The 19,734-nt window shown below is 37.2% G+C and overlaps 2 protein-coding genes and 1 non-coding gene across 8 annotated transcripts; 2 read left to right on the top strand and 1 right to left on the bottom strand.

Annotated features, from left to right (window-relative positions):
• Window positions 1-896: 896 nt before the first annotated feature.
• Window positions 897-968, bottom strand: Trnaw-cca. The gene has a single exon. It is a non-coding gene; the product is annotated as a tRNA-Trp (tRNA).
• Window positions 969-1,502: 534 nt separating this feature from the next.
• LOC124410685 (structural maintenance of chromosomes protein 4) lies at window positions 1,503-7,999 on the top strand. Of its 3 annotated transcripts, none has more exons than XM_046889249.1 (16): window positions 1,503-1,684; window positions 2,125-2,428; window positions 2,615-2,806; window positions 2,910-3,086; window positions 3,256-3,548; window positions 3,653-3,932; window positions 4,054-4,650; window positions 4,728-5,115; window positions 5,207-5,442; window positions 5,528-5,844; window positions 5,919-6,237; window positions 6,325-6,452; window positions 6,545-6,829; window positions 6,918-7,101; window positions 7,246-7,574; window positions 7,662-7,999. In XM_046889249.1, the coding sequence occupies exons 2-16, from the start codon at window positions 2,180-2,182 to the stop codon at window positions 7,792-7,794; spliced, it is 4,107 nt and encodes a 1,368-aa protein (XP_046745205.1). In that variant the 5' UTR covers window positions 1,503-1,684; window positions 2,125-2,179; the 3' UTR covers window positions 7,795-7,999. The 3 variants fall into 3 exon arrangements, with proteins under 3 accessions (XP_046745205.1, XP_046745203.1, XP_046745204.1); XM_046889247.1 differs by having other exon boundaries at window positions 2,078-2,428; XM_046889248.1 differs by lacking the exon at window positions 1,503-1,684 and adding an exon at window positions 1,685-1,798 and having other exon boundaries at window positions 2,078-2,428.
• A 1,126-nt stretch (window positions 8,000-9,125) lies between these two features.
• Window positions 9,126-19,661, top strand: LOC124410671 (BUB3-interacting and GLEBS motif-containing protein ZNF207-like). Of its 4 annotated transcripts, XR_006929614.1 has the most exons (7): window positions 9,129-9,344; window positions 9,533-9,659; window positions 9,804-10,171; window positions 10,383-10,713; window positions 10,963-11,392; window positions 12,512-12,594; window positions 15,260-19,661. XR_006929614.1 is itself a non-coding variant. In XM_046889226.1 (6 exons), exons 1-6 carry the CDS (start codon window positions 9,304-9,306, stop codon window positions 15,367-15,369), a joined length of 1,407 nt encoding a protein of 468 aa, XP_046745182.1. In that variant the 5' UTR covers window positions 9,129-9,303; the 3' UTR covers window positions 15,370-19,661. The 4 variants fall into 4 exon arrangements, 3 of the variants coding, with proteins under 3 accessions (XP_046745181.1, XP_046745182.1, XP_046745183.1); XM_046889226.1 differs by lacking the exon at window positions 12,512-12,594; XM_046889227.1 differs by having other exon boundaries at window positions 12,512-19,661.
• Window positions 19,662-19,734: the final 73 nt, after the last annotated feature.

The following is a 19,734-nucleotide window of genomic DNA, read 5'->3' as shown; positions in this document are numbered from 1 at the left end:
TACACTTTTAGATATTTCCACATCCCTTCATTGTTGTATCCGAACAGTAAATATAGTCTATATTTTTACTATCTCCTCGGGATCGATGATAAATTGCGACACACCGGGGCTTGTAACTTTCTTTGTTAACCATTTGTACCCAATTTGTGTATTCAATTGATTTTGTATACATTATTATAAATTTGGCATTTCATTTTGTAACCAGTTTAAACTGTTTAGCTTACAACTCGGTTGGCAGTTCGTCGCGTGTATAATCTTTGAGACTATCTCACCTTGAATTAAACTGAGTGTGTATAACTTGCCTATCGTCGCTTTTACTTGCGTGTCGCGTTGAGAACGCTTTATAACTTTATTATATGCACACATGATAGACCAATGTGTACACGACTCGTAACCGCCTTTACGTTTGCGTTTCTCGTTGTTGCTAACTGCTTGAGAATTCGTATAATTGAAAGATCGTAGCGCTACCTTTTTCGAGAAAAATAGTGGATACTACAAATATCAAGTTTTGTTTTTCGTGAGATAGGATTATACTTATGGCCGTACGGTTGTTGGTTTAATCACCAGTTGATAACGCTGAGTAGAATCTATCGAAGATTCGTAAATACTTTTTATCCTCGAACGACCTTGAGTGGAGTAATTTTTTTTTTTTTTTTTTTTTTGGGCACAACAACCAACCGATTATTATGTTCAATATTGAATCTCTAAAACTTGTTCAGAAAGTTATCATAGAGGTTTAAAAATTTGTGCAATTTTACTCATTGATCAATCGGATTAACGTTTTGTTCCATTTAAAGCTGGTCTAATAGCTTCCGGAGCAAAAATTTCCATCTTTCTCTCAAAATTGGAGTTGCAGTTGCTAAATTCCGTTAATAAAGTTGCAAAAAAATTTCCTATGACCCCGACGTGATTTGAACACGCAACCTTCTGATCTGGAGTCAGACGCGCTACCGTTGCGCCACGGAGTCTTGTGTTAGAGCTTTGCTACGTTTAGTACACAAATTCGTTAGTGTCGAAGTTATTTCGAGCATAAAAACCGATGCATGTTTGATGAGATGTTATTTTTACCATGTGGAGCTAAAATAAGAAAGAAAAATCAAAATCGCAATGAAAAAGATTTTGCACGTTACAATGTGGATCGAGTTTCGTCGCATTCTTGTCCGTTGTTGAAAATTAATTATTCCACTGTTCTTTTTAGTCGTGTTTTGTAGCGTTCTATATTTTGAATGTAACCTTGCTGTGCGGCTGCAACGGCAACTTAACGCCGATTGGTGAGAATTTGAACGTTGTGATTTCAAATAAGACTGTTTGAATGTAATTCGTTAATTCGGATTATATTATCATTGCGATTCCAAGAATAAGACATGGATGTATCCCTTTGATTGTTCAAATTTCCCGGGTCATAGTTATCCCTTGAAGTACTCGATAATTTGGAGCGATTTGGGGCGATATTCGTTTGTTTCACCGCGTCTAGAAACCGACGCTATGCCCCGCGTTACGCCATGGCAGTTAGTTGAAAATATTTATCCTTTGAAAGCGAGGCGGCATGCGAGTGTTATTTTTGAGAATATTGACGATATCGTAACACCGGAGGTATCGTTTGACGCTAAACATTCGTGTGGAACGTTTCTCTGTGAATAGTGGCATGTTTATGTGCGGCCAGCTGAGTCAGTATCAGAGATATGTGAGTATCTGTACCGCCGAGGTTAAGTAGGCGTCAAGTTTTGCACAATTTTGAGTAGATTTCCTATTTCTAATCGCATCATATGGTGAAACAAAACGTCAACGCGGTGAAAAGGTCTCGCAACCGAAATTTTGCTGGAAATCTCGACGTGAATCCAGCCAATTTACGAGGATTTGAATGCCAATATTTTTTCAAAAAATAAACATAACCTATCAAAACAACTCGATTGTTTTTACTGCGATTGTGTAAACGAAGTTTAGAATTAGAATTCTTTCAGCTTGTTTCAACAGTCGGATGAATCATTCTAGAATTTTAATTCAACATTGTTCGAATTGCTTTATCAATAAATCGCTGGTGAAACATGAAACACTTTAACCAACCGCTTGTCTCTAGTTTACAGAGCAGACACAGCGAGGCCCTTATTTTGCATTTCTTTAGAGCAACAAATATTGACATTAACTGGATGATCCATATGTTCGTAAAACCGATGCAAATATGGCCAGTAGAAACCAATGCAACACCGATTACTCCGATGAAGAGATGGAGACGGAGCCTTCGGATAACGGAGGCGTCGACAGCGACGACGAGGGCGGCGTCAGAATAGACGATGATATTTATATACCTCCGCCACCTAAGCCGATAAGCGAAGTGGACGAAAATGGGCCTAGAATAATGATAACGAAGATAGTTAATCATAATTTCAAAAGTTATGCTGGCAAACAAGTAATCGGACCATTTCACAAGGTGAGTCGAATCGTTACGAGTTGGTTTGTTTGGAAATTTTGAAAACCCATTCTTTGAAAAGATTTCAAAGCATCAAAGTTTTCGTGTTTAGACAGTATCGTTGATAGTCAGCAGATATTCCGTACAATAATTGATGGGATACTTTCTCTTTATTGCAAAGAATGAATTGCTACTTTTTGATTGCAGTGTTTCTCAGCGATAATCGGACCCAATGGTAGCGGTAAAAGTAATGTAATCGATTCGATGCTATTCGTTTTTGGGTACAGAGCAAGCAAGATAAGGTCCAAAAAGATATCTGTACTTATTCATAACTCAAGTGAACATCCGAACTGCTCGAGTTGTACTGTGGCTGTACATTTTCAAACAATAATCGATAAGGTAGGTCTAGTTCAGAAAACAGATTCAAAGTTTTGCTTGGTGACTTTAGTGCTGGCAGTTCAGTTGGCAGACATTTTTTTCAAGATATATTTTTGCTCCACAGCCAGGACATGAATACGATGTTGTTCCAAACAGTGAGATTGTTATATCCAGGACAGCATTTAAAGATAATTCATCTTTTTATCAACTAAACGGGAAAAAAGTGCAATTCAAAGAAGTTGCTAAAGTACTAAGAGAGTGTGGTGTTGATCTAGACTACAATCGATTCCTAATTCTTCAGGTATAGGAATTATTTCGTAACTGTGTAATCTTTCCTTTTGCGATTTAATGTTGAAAATTAATCGCAAGAATGAATACTGAACCTTCCTCTCTTCACATGCTTGGTTAACTTATTACTTTGTGATTTCCTTTCTTCTGCCAATTGAGAGTATAATGTTTATTTTTCTCAGGGTGAAGTGGAACAAATAGCAATGATGAAACCAAAAGGCCAGACGAATAATGACACGGGTATGCTTGAGTTCTTGGAAGACATTATTGGTACGGTTCGGTACAAAGAGCCGTTGGAAAAATTATCAGAAAAAATTGAGTTGTTGACTGAAAATAGAGCTGAACATCTCAATCGACTGCAGGTCGTGGAGAAGGAAAAGGAAGAGCTGGAAGAGCCTATGCAGCAAGCTGTACGATATTTGAAATGCGAAAATAAGATTGCAAAACTTCAGCATCAGTTGTATCATTGCAAAAGGTAAGTGAGAAAATGCATTGGATTGATTGGAATTATCGTTAATTGAGTTTGTAATTATCTAATGGTAACAAAATGTCTATGAAAATCCACTTCCTTTAACACAGATTACGTGCCCAAGACGAATGTACTGAAAAAGAATTAAAGAAGGTGGAAATGGATAATGATTGCCAGAAGCTCATGGATGAAATGAGTCTAGTCAAAACGCAGAAGAATGAAAAACAAGCAGAAATGAAAGAAAAATGTAAAAAATGGGATGTCTTGCAAAACAAAAAGGACCAGTTGACTGCAAAGTACGAAGAAATAAAAAAAAAGGATGAACAGTTGCATGCAGAATTGGTGGAAACTAATAAAAGGCGGAAGGCCAACATGACATCAGTTAAAACGGTAAGTTCTTGACCAAGTTCATTAATCTCTAAACATGTTTTTCAGCTTCTGATTCAATACCAAAGTCGATCAAAGTAAGATAACATGTATAACATCTTGCATTCATTGCTCAATAAATTAGGAGAAGGAAAAGCTTGAAGGACTGAGCAAAGTGCCGGAAAAGAATGCTAAGGATATCGCAGAGTGTGAGGCATTGCATGAGCGCTGTATAGCTGATCGTGAAAAGGCTGAAGCAACCCTGGCAACACTTATGAATGGTCTGAAAAAGAAAACTGAACCGCTGCTGGAACAGCGAAGATTGCTGGAAACGGAATTAATGTCGCTGAGAAAAAATGTTGATCAAGCAAGAGGTAATCTGGAAATTGCTCAGTCCAGTCTTCGGTTGTACACGTCAGCAGAAGTATCGGAGAAAGCGAAGCTTGAGGAATTGCAGGAGTCGTTAAAAAATACAAATGACTTATTACGGCAAAGAAAGGAACAAATAAAAGTGTTTGACACTAAAATACCGGCTACGGAAAAAAGCTTGGCGGAAGCTCAGAGAGAATTTGACACAGTTAAACAACGAGACCTATCAGCGACGGCTCAATTAAGAAATACAAGAATTCGAGTTGAAGAACAAAGATCAGCCATGAATGCCAGCAAGTCTAGAAACAGGGTGTTGGATGCCCTCATGCAGCAGAAAAGACAAGGCAATATCCCTGGAATCAGAGGCAGGCTGGTGGGTAGAACATAAAATTGGACCAATACCGATTCATCTAACATGTCTCGCGACTTACTCTCCTAACTACTTCACAGGGTGATCTTGGTGCCATAGATAGCAAGTATGACGTAGCCATTTCAACAGCATGCGGGCCATTAGACAACATTGTTGTGGATACAGTCGATACTGCTCAACGTTGCATAGCATTTCTGCGGCAAAATGATATCGGGCGGGCGACTTTCATTGCTCTGGAAAAGCAGCAAAGGTTGTGGTCCGAATGCAGAGAAAGGATAGCCACGCCAGAAAATGTTCCCAGGCTTTTTGATCTTATCAGGGTCGAGGACGAGGAAGTTCTCCCAGCGTTTTATTATGGTCTAAGAAACACCTTAGTCGCTCGTGATCTGGACCAAGCTACAAGAATTGCTTACGGCGAGCAAAGACATAGAGTCGTCACCTTGAAGGGAGAGCTAATTGAGACGTCAGGTTGGTTAAAAATTAGTAGCATTTTTTGAACTATCACTTTTCATTCTTCACGTGGTCGACTTTTGAATATTTGCTTTTCTTTCACCAACAGGAACGATGAGCGGTGGTGGACGTACCTCTCTCCAAGGTAGGATGGGCCAAAGCATTGTTAGAGCTGAACCATGTGCAGCTGATGTTGAAAAGTTGCAAGTTGATCTTGATAAAATTTATGAGGAGTGCAACCAACTTAAGGATCGACAGCACCAGCTTGAACCGCAAATCGACTCGCTATCCAGATCACTGACTGACATGAAAATGGACAGAGAGAAATACTCGATTGAAGTACAGGTCAGTAACATGCAAAAAGTTTGCCTTACACTTCATTTTAAACTTATATCCATAACTTTAATTATCATATTATTTCGTGTTTTAGTCTCTGACGAAACAGAAACCATCTTTAGAATCACAGCTGAAAATTCAAGAAAAGAAAGCTGCTGAGAGTGTCTCAAATCCAAATGAGGTAAAGAAAATGACCAAAGCAGTGGAATCTGCTGCAAAAGAACTTGAAAAAGCAGAGAGTGATTCAAAGTCAACGGAACATGAAGTAGATAAAATAAATCAAGAAATTGAAGAAATAGCTGGGGGCAAGGTAAAAAGTCAGCAAAAAAATATCACTGATTTGTCGAAAAAAATCGATAAGGCTAGGGGAGAAATATGCAGGCTACAAGTTGCTATTAAAACTGCAGAAAGGTACGTTCGTTCATCTAGAAATTTGATAATATGTTGACACACAAGGCATATAAAATATCTTCATTTTTAAATAGGGATTCAAAAAAAGTGGCACAGCAAATTGAAACGTTGGAAACCAGCGTTCATACCTGTGAAAATAAAATTCGTGAAATACAGCAAGAAAAAGTTAGTTTCGAAACGAAAGCTAAGGAGCTCTTAGAGTCTCTGAACGAAGTGACAGAAGAACTTGTGGAAAGAGACGAAAGTTTGGCAACTTTCAAAGCAGAGTTGAATGCTTTGCAAGAACGCGAGAATAAAATGAAAGCCGTTAAAATTGAGCTAGACCAGCAAATCAGAGAGATGAATAAGGTTCTTGAATCGTGTCAACAAAAAATTCCTGAATATACGAGAAAGGTAGGAGTCTAGTATTACTTTAGCACCGCAAAACAATATTACAATGAAGCACGTGTGCTCTTACAACACATTAATACCTTCTTTCAGATTTCCTCATTAAAACTTCAACCTATTCCTGGTGAAAGTGTACAGGAATTTGAGGAAATCCCAGAGGAAGAGGTCCGCCAATTGGATCCTAAAATGGTTGCCGAGCTAATAGAGAAAACAAAAGAAAGGTAGCTAAACTTGCTGAAAAATCAATGGTATCCGAAATACACTATACATTGTACTTTACACGAGTTCATATTTGAATGCAATTGTTTGTCAGGCTCCCAGCAGAAATTCCGAACATGCAATTGATTAAGGAATATTTCGAAAAAGATGCTCTCTATGTGCGTCGTGCCCAGGAGCTGGAAGAAATTACAGTTCACAGAAACAAGCTGCGAGATATATTCGAGGATAGCAGGCGTCGTAGAACTCATGAATTTCTTGCTGGTTTTCTGATTATTACAAGTAAATTGAAGGAGATGTATCAGATGATCACTCTTGGAGGTGATGCTGAGTTGGAACTGGTCGATTCCTTGGATCCTTTCAACGAAGGAATTGTTTTCAGGTACTTACTTAGAAATTGTTTTCAGGACTTTGATCGAGAAACTGATTTTTTAACAATCTTGAACTTATAACTGGAATTTAATTCGCAGTGTTAGGCCCCCGAAAAAGTCGTGGAAAAATATCAGCAACCTCAGCGGCGGTGAAAAAACTCTCAGCTCTTTGGCTCTAGTTTTTGCGTTACATCATTACAAGCCTACACCGTTATATTTTATGGACGAGATAGATGCAGCTTTGGATTTTAAAAATGTGTCGATTGTTGGTAATTACATAAAGGTAAAATCAGTACAGTCAAATATACCTACATTTTGTACAATATCCTACTATAAAAAATCTTACAAAATTCCTTTACCATTCAGATTTAGATTTCAAACTTTAGAATTCAAGTACCTCGCGATTAATGATGACTGCTCTTTTCAGGAACGAACAAAAAATGCTCAATTTATAGTTATTTCCTTGCGATCCAACATGTTTGAACTAGCTGATTATTTGGTTGGGATATACAAAACTTATAACTGCACAAAGTGCGCCATACTGGATGTAGGAAAATATTGTGATGAGAACAACATCCACTTTCCAACACCGAACCTAAACAAAGATTACTACAGCTCTACACAGGGATCAAAGCCGTACAGTCAGTCAATATTGTCGAAACAGAGCACAAATACTAAAGAAAATCGGCCTACTATCATCCCTGAGTCATCCTCAAGCTCAAGCTCGAGCTCGTCTGTCGTAGACTCGGAATTGAGGTAAAAATAAATTCGCCATACTGTTGAGGGTTTGCTGATGACTGCCTTTACGATAAAGCAATGTACACATCATGATCGTTTTTACAGATTACCCGAATTAGGGTTGTGCCCTTCGCCAAAAAGATTGACAACAACTGTTCGTGATAGAAGATCTGCAGAAGTTGAAGAGAGTAAAGAGAAGGCGCCTGGCGAACCAAGTACCAAACGACGTAAATTATGAGTAAATATTATGCCTTGATAATCAGAATGACAAAGAGCCCTGCGCTCAAAAATTTTATACCTTGCTACTTAAGTACTGTACATTTACAGGAAAAAAAAAATTATTAAAAAATTTTTTTACATGCAATAATTATCTGTTTCGTACGCGGATAGAATATGAATAGTTTTATCAATGTCAATAGAAAACAAATATACTATTGCCTAAAGCAGTAGGATTTGTTCATACATATTTTTAATAGAATTATAACGACAATAAATATTACGTGTTACTACATTTCTTATAATTGTTAGCAAAGGTTTCTCAGTGTCATTTGGTACACTTTCTTATCTTTTATATACAAAAGCTACCCCAAAATCATACGAATTTAAAAATTTCTTGGTATAATTTGCATAAAACGATGTAATATTTTTTAATTTAATTCAAGAACGTCAGAAGAGAACTGCGAATCAAATGAAATGATTCTAGAGCAAAAGCAAAAGTTCCGACTAAATGCGGATATTTTTTCAATTTCTTTTTTCGTGTGAAAAATTCACTAGAATTCTGCAGAAAAATTTACAACAATATCATTATTGAATTTTTTATTTTATTGGTTTGCAATAATAATTTTGCAACTTTACTCGAATTCAGACCACACGAATGATAAAATTGGATTAGCGAGTTTGTCATCTTAACGCGGTATCAGTTGAGTGATTGTACAACGCAACGAATTACAAACATGCCAACCAAAATATTATCTAAATTGCATTTTAAAAACTAAGAATACAAGTAACATCCGAAAGTTCGATCATTAAATTAGCTATAAATTGTTAAGTTCGTGGCGCCTCAATCATTGGTCTATTGTTTAAACTAGGTCGCCATTACACACAGATCCCGCCAAAATCGATAGACGAGAGATTGATACATACTTATTAACCAATTAACATAGAATGTTCACAATCACAACTATTTTGCCTGCAATCGTGAAGATTTGAATTTGTTTTTAAGTAAATTTAAGCGTTGACTGTAGAATATATTAGGTCAAAGTGGCCCGCTCGCACAACGTAAGATGGCCGCTGGTATGCATTTCTCTTACGTCACAAGCATCACCAAAGGATTTTGACTGGAAAATGCGATTTCCATTTACGTCAATTTTCCAATACTACACTACACTAAGTGATTTCATTGGCCTATTCCGTTACATCCGACCAATGAAATCACTTAGTGTCGATTTGTGTCAGAAAATTGATGTAAAAGGAAAGCGCCCTATATCAACTAGCACCTGAAATCCCCCGCCCCGTACCGCCGTCGCTCATACCACGGCTCCCGCTCTATCGCATAATACCAGATCAGTGCGCGAATTCCTTTTTCCTGCCTCCGATCGCCCCTCGACGAGTGTAGTGACAGCCATTTTGTAAAGCTCGTATCCGTCGCATCCTCACGTAGAAGGTACGACGCGGGAACGACCTGACGCGTAATACAATCCTTGCGTGGATATATTTGTAATATAAATTAATTCAAGAGTTAGAAAGCATGGGACGTAAGAAGAAGAAGCAGTCGAGACCGTGGTGCTGGTATCCTTTTTACATATTTGGCGCTGGACGATTTTGTAGGTCACAGGTAGGGCTTACCCTATATCATCAGCGGTCCTCAGTGCACGGGTAATTCCCTTGCTGCTGACGAAACGAATTGTCGAAAACAACGGAATATCTGTTACCTCTGACCGTCTATACTCTACGTTTTCTCCTTAATCACAACGCAGGTACTGCAATCGCGAATTCGATGACGAAAAAATTCTGATCCAGCACCAAAAGGCGAAACACTTCAAGTGTCATATATGCCATAAAAAGCTATACACTGGTCCCGGACTGAGTATACACTGCATGCAGGTGAGAGACACGTCAATATTGATTCTTAAATCCTAAGAGAAGTGATCGATTTTGTCACGTTTTCTTTCTAATCCAGCATAAGTTCAGAGACTACATTTCTAACCTTTGAAACTCTGCTAAAGTCCTTTCTTCCGTTTATTTCAGGTCCACAAAGAGGCTATCGACAAAGTACCAAATTCTCTTCCTAATCGGAGTAACATTGAAATAGAAATATATGGTATGGAAGGTATACCGCCAAATGACGCCAAAGAACATGAGAGACAAAGAAATGGGGGTCGGCCGGGATCGCCAAGCTCTGGAGAAGATGAACCAGCTCCCAAAAAATCCAAGCCGGAAGGTCTACTCGGCTCTGCACCTGGGGCCGTTCCTACCGGTTCCAGCATGATGTCGGGAGTTATGCCTGGTCTGTCTGCCCACCATGGAATGCCTCCGCACATGGGACAGTTTCCACCTCACATGCACCAAATGATGGGGCCCATGGGACCTGTCGGACCTCCTTTCATGGGGCCTGGGTATTTGGAATTTATTTGAATAATGGTTCTTCAATTTAGTAATTGAAATCTTTTGTATCTCTGTTCTCTGAATGAAAAAAAAATGGGTTTCATTCTTTGATTTTAACTTTTGTGAACAATTTTCACAATTAATAATCATTTAATTAAATCTTGTGCATCCAATTCCAGCTATTTTACAAATTTTAACCCATAAATTCTATCTTCATCTCAGAATGATGCAGGGGATGCCAGGAATGCCTCCAGGAATGCAGCCACCGGTTTCGGGTGCATCAATGCCCGCCAGGCCACTCTTTCCAAGTGTTGTATCGACAGCGACGTCTTCCGCGCCTGGATCTTTGCCGTTGGGTGCTGACTTCAAGCCAATAACATCAATAGCGGGAGGTTCTATTGGCCCAATGAAACCGACGTTCCCGGCATATGGAGGTGGTGATAATAACGCTGCAAGTCTGCAAAGCAACAGTACAAATGACCAAAAAGTTAACCTTATTGCGACGACTGGCGCTGCTAGCAAAATAATCCATCCCCAAGAGGATCTTAGTCTGGTAAGCGATTGTTTTTCTTGTCCTATTCACTGTCTGTGGATGGAGTTACGGTATTGGAGTAAGATAGCTGGAGAACTACCTCGTGGAGCGATTCATAATAACTAACCGATTGTTTGAAGTCTGTACACTTTTTAACAGATTTGCTCTTTGTTAACGCAGATTTTGAAGACCAGTTGACAGATTGATTACGCAATGGTCTATACATTGGTCAAATAGACTATTTAAATTGAAATTCTGTTGAAACTTTAGGAAGAAATACGAGCCAGGTTACCCAAGTACCAACGGCGCCAGACAGAAGATACCAGGCCTACACAAGCAGAAACGTCTCAGCACGTAGCTGCATTGCAGCACCAACATCAGCAGCAGCAGCAGCAACAGCATCAGCAGCAGCAACATCAGCAACATCAACACCAGCAGCATGTTGCTGCTGCTGCATCTGCTGCGGCGGCGTATCAAGACCAGCAACAGAGACAACAGGCAGCCCTTAGTGCACTCCAGCAACAGCAACAACGATTCCAGCGACCGCCTCAGACCGTTATGGTTCCAGCCTCCGCGGCTATGCCGGTCAGTTCAGTCGCCCTTATGGCCCCTCTGATGCGCCCGACTATGACCTTGGCTGCACCCGCTCTTATTCATGGAGGTAACATGATGCGACCGCCCCCCATGGGCCTGCCTCCAGGTAAGTGTCCAATGTCTTTATCCCCTGGACTCCAGCCCCATTGCCCCTGTCCATTTTCTATTTTCCAAAACCCCTGCCAGCCCTGGCCCCATCCCTCGGAGCGTTGGGAGTCTCGGCAGACCGAGTTGAAAATTTAATGAGAAAAAAGAAAAAGAAATATAACGACGTACAATAATTATGGGCTTTTCTATTATGTGTAGTGGTTGCATATTATACTTCAAATGAGAACCACTGATACCATTGAAGAAAACGATTCTGGGTGAACGGATTTGCGGAGAACTTTACCGATCTTCTCTATTTTTGATTTTTATTTTATCTACTGTCTTGTGGAGTTTCTTTTCTCTTTAGTCTGAAGGGCGGGGTTGGATGGACTGAGGTTGCGTTTTAGTGTGGTGGGATTTTTGAGTGATGCAAATCAATGGATAGACTAATATGAAACCACTACAAGACAGTTATAATCTTCTATCGAATCCATTATTTGGTCAGAAAAAGTTTTCTTCAGCGTCCTGGATCCACGGTACACTTTTAATTTCCGTATCTTCTTAATTGCTATTTTTTTCAATAGCTATATACCCCCACTATTTGCATTAGGCGATTCGTTTTGGGTGTCGTATGGATACAGCAGCTTAGTCTAAAGCTCGACGATTACCGTCAATATCTTTCCGTCACAATGATGGCTGTTATTGCAATAGTTTGATGCTATGTACTTTGAAACCGATGTAAATATATATATTTTTACATCAGTTTTAAAGTACACGGCATCAAACTATTGCAATGTATGTACTTTACTTGGCTTCTGACTCGAAGAGTAATCAGTGTACAGTGACAGCAGTCAAACGAATGAATCTCTTGCAAAAATATTTTTCGCTTTTCTAAAAATTGCATAAAAATGTGGAACAGATAATAATATTGATAATAATGTATAAGATGTTGCACTCTTATCCGATATCCAATTCGATATTGACCATTAAGTCCAGAATTACGTGAATATGGAGTAAAAAAATCTATATATATAAAAACAAAACAAGTGAAAAACAGAAAAATAGCACACTCAGGATTCACCCATGCGCCGAACTGACGACAGCGTCGTACGTTTACGTTATAACGGTGCGTTTGCAGGGCGCCCTGTCACTCCTCGGTGAGTGTTGAACGAACGTTCCCAGTCTGGTTACTAAAACCGTGTTTTATACAAGTGCAACAAGGTTGGTCCTTAGCAAATAGCATGCGGTGACATGGCCTATATCTCATTACTTTTATTTTATTATTATTGTCATCATCATCATTATCATCGTCATCATCGTCATCATCGTCATCATCCTCATTAGCATACTCAACACCACATTTATTATTTATGTCATTATCATCGTCACAATTTCAACTATTATTATCGTTACTATTCTTGTCATCATTGTTAGGCGGCAGGTTGCCAATTTTTTTGGCTAACAGGCCGAGCGGTCATTCTCATATTCTTAATTACTGACATTAACTTTCGTTTTCAAGGCTGTAACATTTATCATATTAAAACTGTTTATTCAATCGCTAAATGATCATACACTTTTCTTAAAATCTTGAACTATAGTTCTCAGTCTAACAACAAATCATGCCCATCTATTTATTTATTTACCATTGATATATATTTCAATGACTTACTCCGAGGTAGTTTAAAACTAATTCACTACGCCAAATTCAAACATGTCTTAATTTCGTGGGAAAGAAAAAGTGTAGACATTACAAAAATGAACAGGATTCTTTGTCAAACACAATTTAATAGCTTATTAACTTGGGTAAGAAAAATTCAAAGACAACTTTTAACTCATGTCAAGTAATTCTTGATATTTCGGTGGATTAGGTTTTCACCAAGGCTATCGGTTTGATCATAAATAAAATATACTCTTAGATCGCGCCCGCTCGGCCGTATTTGAATATCATACATTTATTATTACATAAACATACATAAATTTTTTGCGTTCGTTTTATTTTTAATTTTTTTATTTTACTTTGGTTTTATTTTTAGCCTCTACTCACTGTTTCTCTTTACCTTACTATCTTGTAATCACTTACCATCCCATGCCAACCATACATCATAATATATCCTGTCTCTTATATTTATAGCTTGACTCCTGGTGTTGTGATACAGTAGTGAAAATGCTTTTTGGGCACGGTTTTGTCCGTTGTTTGAAATTTACAACCGCCAAGGCGGCATTGGTGCATTTTTCATGAACCCAATTTTTTCAAATTTTAATTCTTACTTGAAATTTTTTTTATATGACACATAAATTACACATTATTCTTGGTTTTCAAGTTTTAAAGTGGCAGTATGTTAAAGTCAGAGTAGATCAATTATTAAAGGGTAAACATAAATGAAAGTATACAATAAAAAAAATGAGGAAATTCTTACCTGCAAAGTTTTTTCTCTTTTCTTTTCTATCCATTTTTGCCTCTGTACACTTCAATTCAAATTATTGTCAATACATATTTGCTTTTTGATTTTTCTTTCTAGCAAATTACAAATGAAGGGGACAATTTACTCCAAAAAGTCCTTCGTCCTGTTTCATTAATTTTTATAGTTTTAACTACGTCAATGCACATCGTGTGTTTGATTAAAAGTTTTGAATAATTATTGCGCGTTCATGAAAAATGATACAAGTATATGAAAAAGTCGATTATCTTGATCGTAATTATGCTTTTAGTTTTGAATGAAATGTTTCATAAAAATAAATTTGCAACACCGAACATAACTATATAATATTCACACTAGCCTAGCTTTGTGTCACACATATACATTTATATAAGTTTGACCTGACCGACAGTAAGTAACGAATTCACATACCAGCATATATACTATATTACATAATTGGAATATTGCATATATACATATATATGTATGTATGTTAAACAATTAAATAAAATTAAACCTAACAAATGGGGATATGATATTTGTAGATAGAATATTCAGCGCGATACTGCGGCTTGTGAAATTGAAAGCAAGTGACAGATGACTGATTAGATTTCATCTCCCAATGATTGGCGACTGCAGGCGCAAGTCATTGCTAGACTTTAGTATGGTGTGCAGTTTGTGTGGTAATCGTTTAGCACAGTTTAATCATTTGTTGTTGACTTGCTAATGTATACAGCACATTGCATGCTGATTGTTCGAAATCTACAGTTCTTTCCGTTTGTTCAAATAAAATTTACCTGAAAAATACTTGGCCCGTCACTGTAAAGAAAAACAACTGAATTAATCACTGACAAAAATCGATCGCTAATACTTTGCATTTTATATCACCTACTCAATAATCAATCGATATAAAATTGTCAAAAGATGGAACGGAAGCAATCAATGATTTTTTATCTCATCCTATTTTCTGTACCCGTTGTAATCAAGTCAGCTGTCACTCGAATTTCTCTTCAACACAGTTGTAGTCGAATTGCGTTCAATCCTACTCAGCGTCGTATACTACAGACACCTTATTTCTGTAACTTCTACGCAAATATTTTCAATAATTCACGAAAACAAATGACAATCTTTGTACCAGACCCTTTTACTACACTTTATTTTGTATTCTATTCTTTTCGTTCTTATCTTGAACCACCTTTTCAAGTGAGACAAAGTATAAATTTCTGATTCAACGACAGGTTTGAATGTAAAGTACAATGCGCTATAAATTTTTGTCTGTGTTACGACGCGGAGTATGGAGATATATGTTTATTATTCGTGGAGACTGAGGCTGACGTAAGTATACCGAAATGCTGTTGATATGTTCTCTCTTTTTTTTTTTAAATTATTGTTTTTTTTTTCCTTCTGAATCTTGTTTTAAATAAGAGTCGTGTGGTGGATGAGTTGAATTCAGTCGTGGTTTTTTGCAGGGATGATAGGCGCCCTACCGCCGGGTGCGATGCACCCAGCGTTCGCCACTCCCATGGGATTTCCAGGAGCACCAATGCTCGCCCCGATGATGCATCCGCGCTTCAGATGATCGCCCCCCTCGGACGGGCCCAACCCACCTCTGCATTTCGTGCTTTGGGCCCGCCCGTAGCGGCTGGAATCTGACGATACCATCGAGGACGTTCGATCGACGATGAAGCGAAGCCTCGGAAGCCTCCACATCAGCTGCATCTAAAACCATCATGTTAACACGAAGTTAGCCAAACTATTTGTTTTTCAAATAATAATTATTACTATTAATATTATTATTATTGATATTATGTCATGATGTCAGTAACTTCCGGCAGCCGTTGAGAGAAAGAGAGCGATTTGTTAATCATGGAAGTGGGCTGCCGAAGTTTTTGAACTGTTTTTAATAGTCACGACACTAAGAAGACACGTCATACTGGTTAGATTGAACATATCTTCATCTTTCACCTACTCGTTTCTGACTTTTATTGAAAAATTCCCTTGGACTCTTATTGTGGAGTCGATAATAAGCGTACCCAATGTGGATTAAATTAGCAAAACTTTCTCAATTGCACGCTTATTATATATTTACACTTTTTCATTTCGTTTTTTTTTTTTCATTAAGTTAATGCAGTCGAGTATTCCGGCAATGTGGCGGAATGAAATGCAGACTCACATATTCGTTGCTATCTTCTCGTGTTTATCGAGTCAGTTGAGGTATAAAATTATCATTTCTTATTCTTTTTCTCTAGTTTTATTTTCGATTTTTCACATCACGTTTAAATTGTACCAGGGATTTTAAACGATCCATCTCGCACTCTTTCTCACGACGTCTTTTCGGTTTACCCCATACACCAATTTCCTCTTGGAGAGGCTGCTCGCAAACGCGGATATAGGTGGTGCTTCACGCTGCTACCAGGATACAATATTTTTTTCACACATTCACCAAGTGTAACGCATCGCAATTTTCTTTATTTATATTTCAATAAACAATAACGAGTATATACATTGAGATATCTGTGTGTGTATATATATATATGTATGTATATGCATATTGAACGAACATTACAAAATAGAGTGGAACGTTTGATGAGGAAACAAAAATAACAAATTTCTGCTCATCTGTATTATAACTATTGATATTTTCGTTATTGCTTGAGAAGCTTTGAATCGTAGATTTTACTCTGGCGTTGAATTCTGGTTTAAAAATATTCTTATTTGTAAATATTTTTAGCTTATTGCATCGCGATAAGATTTGGTTGATTTTTTTTTTTTCCAACCTTCGCCCTTACGATCTGGATTAACTTTTTCCAAATCTTCAAGCGTTGACGTTTTCTTATACAGATTACACAATCTGTATTAATTTTGTAAAAGTATATAAGTCTGGAGGCAGCGTGGAGGCTGAGCCGCCTCAGGTTAGTCTGTCGCAAATTTTATTTTGTTATCACTTTGGGCTGAATCGAATTTATACAAACTGAAATTACATGCATTAATAACTAAGTGCAAAGCGTATCTAATAGTACGTTTAATTAATATCATCGATTCAGTTCAAAGCCTTTCTTCGGAAGAAACAAGTCGGCGACGATTGAGTGAGTGGTAAGTACGGAGAGTGTTTATTAAAACGTTAGCTCTCTTCACTCGACTCACGCCGTTTTTCCATCTCCTAACCTTTGCTCAGTCTTCTCAAGCCATGGATCCAATCAATTTAAAAAAGTCTCAGCCAATCGAGACTGAATCACACTGATTTTTTACATCAACAATTTTCATTATTTTCTCGAAAGTAATACCTAATTTAAAGAAAATTCGTTTCTTAATACATTTTTGTTTGAAACTAATCTCATCATCATTGTTGTTGTTGTTGTTGTTATTATTATTCTTATTATTATTATTAATTGTCATGTCCCAATTTATGATTTATTCTAATGCATTGCAAGTAAAAATTCTTATAGTTTAACGGATTATCCGTAGCTAGGGAAGACTCGATCTCCTGAAATACGACTACATATTCACAGTGTCTCTCTTTCTTTTTTCTTGATACTCAGAAAACAGCATACTGTGACCCATATAGACGTGTACGTATCTCTACACATTGTTATCATACACTTACATCTAGTGGTTATGTTCCTCGATAAGTGGATGATACCTGGTTATTCGTCCAAGACAGTGTCTATTATCATCCCACAAGACCCTAGTATCCTTTGTTTGCTATTATTTAAAAAAGTAATATTCACATGCAATAAAACCACGGTGTTACAGAAGCTTTCGCTATCATTATCTGACTTCTAAGTCTCTAGTAAAATTTTGTGAATTGTGTATAAGCGAAATGCATTTGCAGTGTGATCAGTTATTGCAACTACCCACATAAGTTAATAGTTATCATCAAAGTGACTGAATTTCATTCATCCGCTAGTTACAATCTATAGCTTGCAATGAAACGCAGGTATTACACGAGTAATGAATTACGAAGTTAGATTAGACTCTCTAGTTTACTTTCTTTTTTCTTTCAAGAAGCTTCTACAAAATATTGGCAATTCAATTATTGACGTGACTTATCAATGGAAAATGAACACATTTGATCTGGCTATATATTTTATTTCATCGTTTTTGTCATCGGAAAGCTTTCTCATTAATTTTGTGAATTACAGAGGTTTAATGCGAATTTTTCACAATCAAGGCATTACGTAGACCAGTTCCTTGACTGTAGAATGTTGGAGTGTTAAATTTAGGAGAAAAATGGCTTGAATTGAAATTTTGGTAGCTTCCATAAATTGAGAAACATAACCAGTTTATCGAAATTGAACATGTAGAAGTTCTGTTATTTATTGAGTGTCATTTATGAAGTGTTTAAAAATAAAGACGTTCTGTGGAAAGCTTGATTAATTGGACTTAGCCCGCGATTTCGGGAATTTATCGAAAGTCTTTTACTCTTTGTTTGAAAAGACATAAAATTTAAAAAATTACAGTTACGTAATAAGATAGAGCTTGAAAGGATAGCAATTTAACAGCAATGCACAGATTGATGACTCGTGTAAATTCCTGGCATCGTGGACGACAGTCACATATTGTTTCAACCAATCACAGCCTTAACTGCTGTTGGACCATTTCGGTTCCTTGCCCCAGGGCAGGCGATTGTTTGGACCTACCGTCATTAAAGTCAACGAATCTCAACTCCCAGTTTTATAAATTTTGAAGCCCAGAATTATAAACATGCGTGTCGAAATTGTAAGGTGAAGAAAAAAAAGCTTACACAATTTGTCAAAAATACTGTAATAGTGAGGAAACTCGAGCGGGAGATTGAGATGACACCAAACCGATGATAACATTTTTCAAATACAAATACCTAATTGTTGAAGTGTGTATTTATGTATAATTTAAAAGTGCAATATGGCAGGAAGTCCGCGATGAACAATACCATTATAGGCGACCATAATATCCATTAATAAACGACCGTGTTACCAGTTGTCTTTTCAATTTTAAAAGATTTAATCTTATTTTCAAATTACTTGTATTTCTCTACTAGATACGATGCAATCACTATTTCTTTCTCGTGGCCATTTATGGTTTAGAAAATGATATTAAGAGAAGTTATTTATACAGGCTTCTTAATTATACATATATAAAAGTGTTCAGAGAAGAAGCAAAATATAATTTTGCCGCGGTTGTATTTGTAAAACTGGATATTTTTCACTTGGCTTAATTGACGCGTGGCTGGACCGAGAAACAATATTAGTAAATTTCATTAAGAATCATGAAACACAATATAAATTACTCACTTGGTGATTGGAGAGTTGAGGCGCTCACACTTGAGAACCATATTGGTGAAATTTTTTATTCTCCTTTTTTTTTTTTTTTTTTTTCTTAAATTAACGATGGAAATTAGGATGTATTAAATTTCAGAATTATCAATGCGATTACATTAAATTAATTTAGATCACAAGTGTTCATTGCGACAAACGAAACTAGTCCAGTGCACCGCTTCAACACTCCAACGGAGAATGCTTACCCAGGTCTGTGTGTATCGATCTCATTACTATGCGCATATTTTTACGCTATTCTATACACTTACATGGTGATAGAGAGGATAATTATATGGATGGATTTTATCAGTTAAATAAGGTATTTGGACAAATAATATTCTTTATTTTATCTTTTTGTACCAATTATGCATACATACATACATGTATTTATATGTAAACCTATCCCTATGCAGGAATTATGCATTATAATATCTACACGATGCAGACCAAATTACAGCACTGTTGATTTTCAGCTGCAACGATTCGCCACACACTTATACAAACACCAAACGTTGTATCTCAAGTGTCCTAATGAGTGAGAAAAATTGAATAAATAAACAGAAATCTTCGCTGACATTTTAATTCTTAGCATTCGCTGTCAACCATTCGCCTGTCCGTTCATACGATCCTCCTCCATACCTAACTTTGAA

Source organism: Diprion similis, chromosome 9 (assembly GCF_021155765.1).
Source record: "Diprion similis isolate iyDipSimi1 chromosome 9, iyDipSimi1.1, whole genome shotgun sequence".
Classification (NCBI taxonomy): Eukaryota; Metazoa; Arthropoda; class Insecta; order Hymenoptera; family Diprionidae; genus Diprion; species Diprion similis.
The sequence above is the reverse complement of the archived record's forward strand: the minus strand, read 5'-3'. Positions and strand labels throughout refer to the sequence as shown.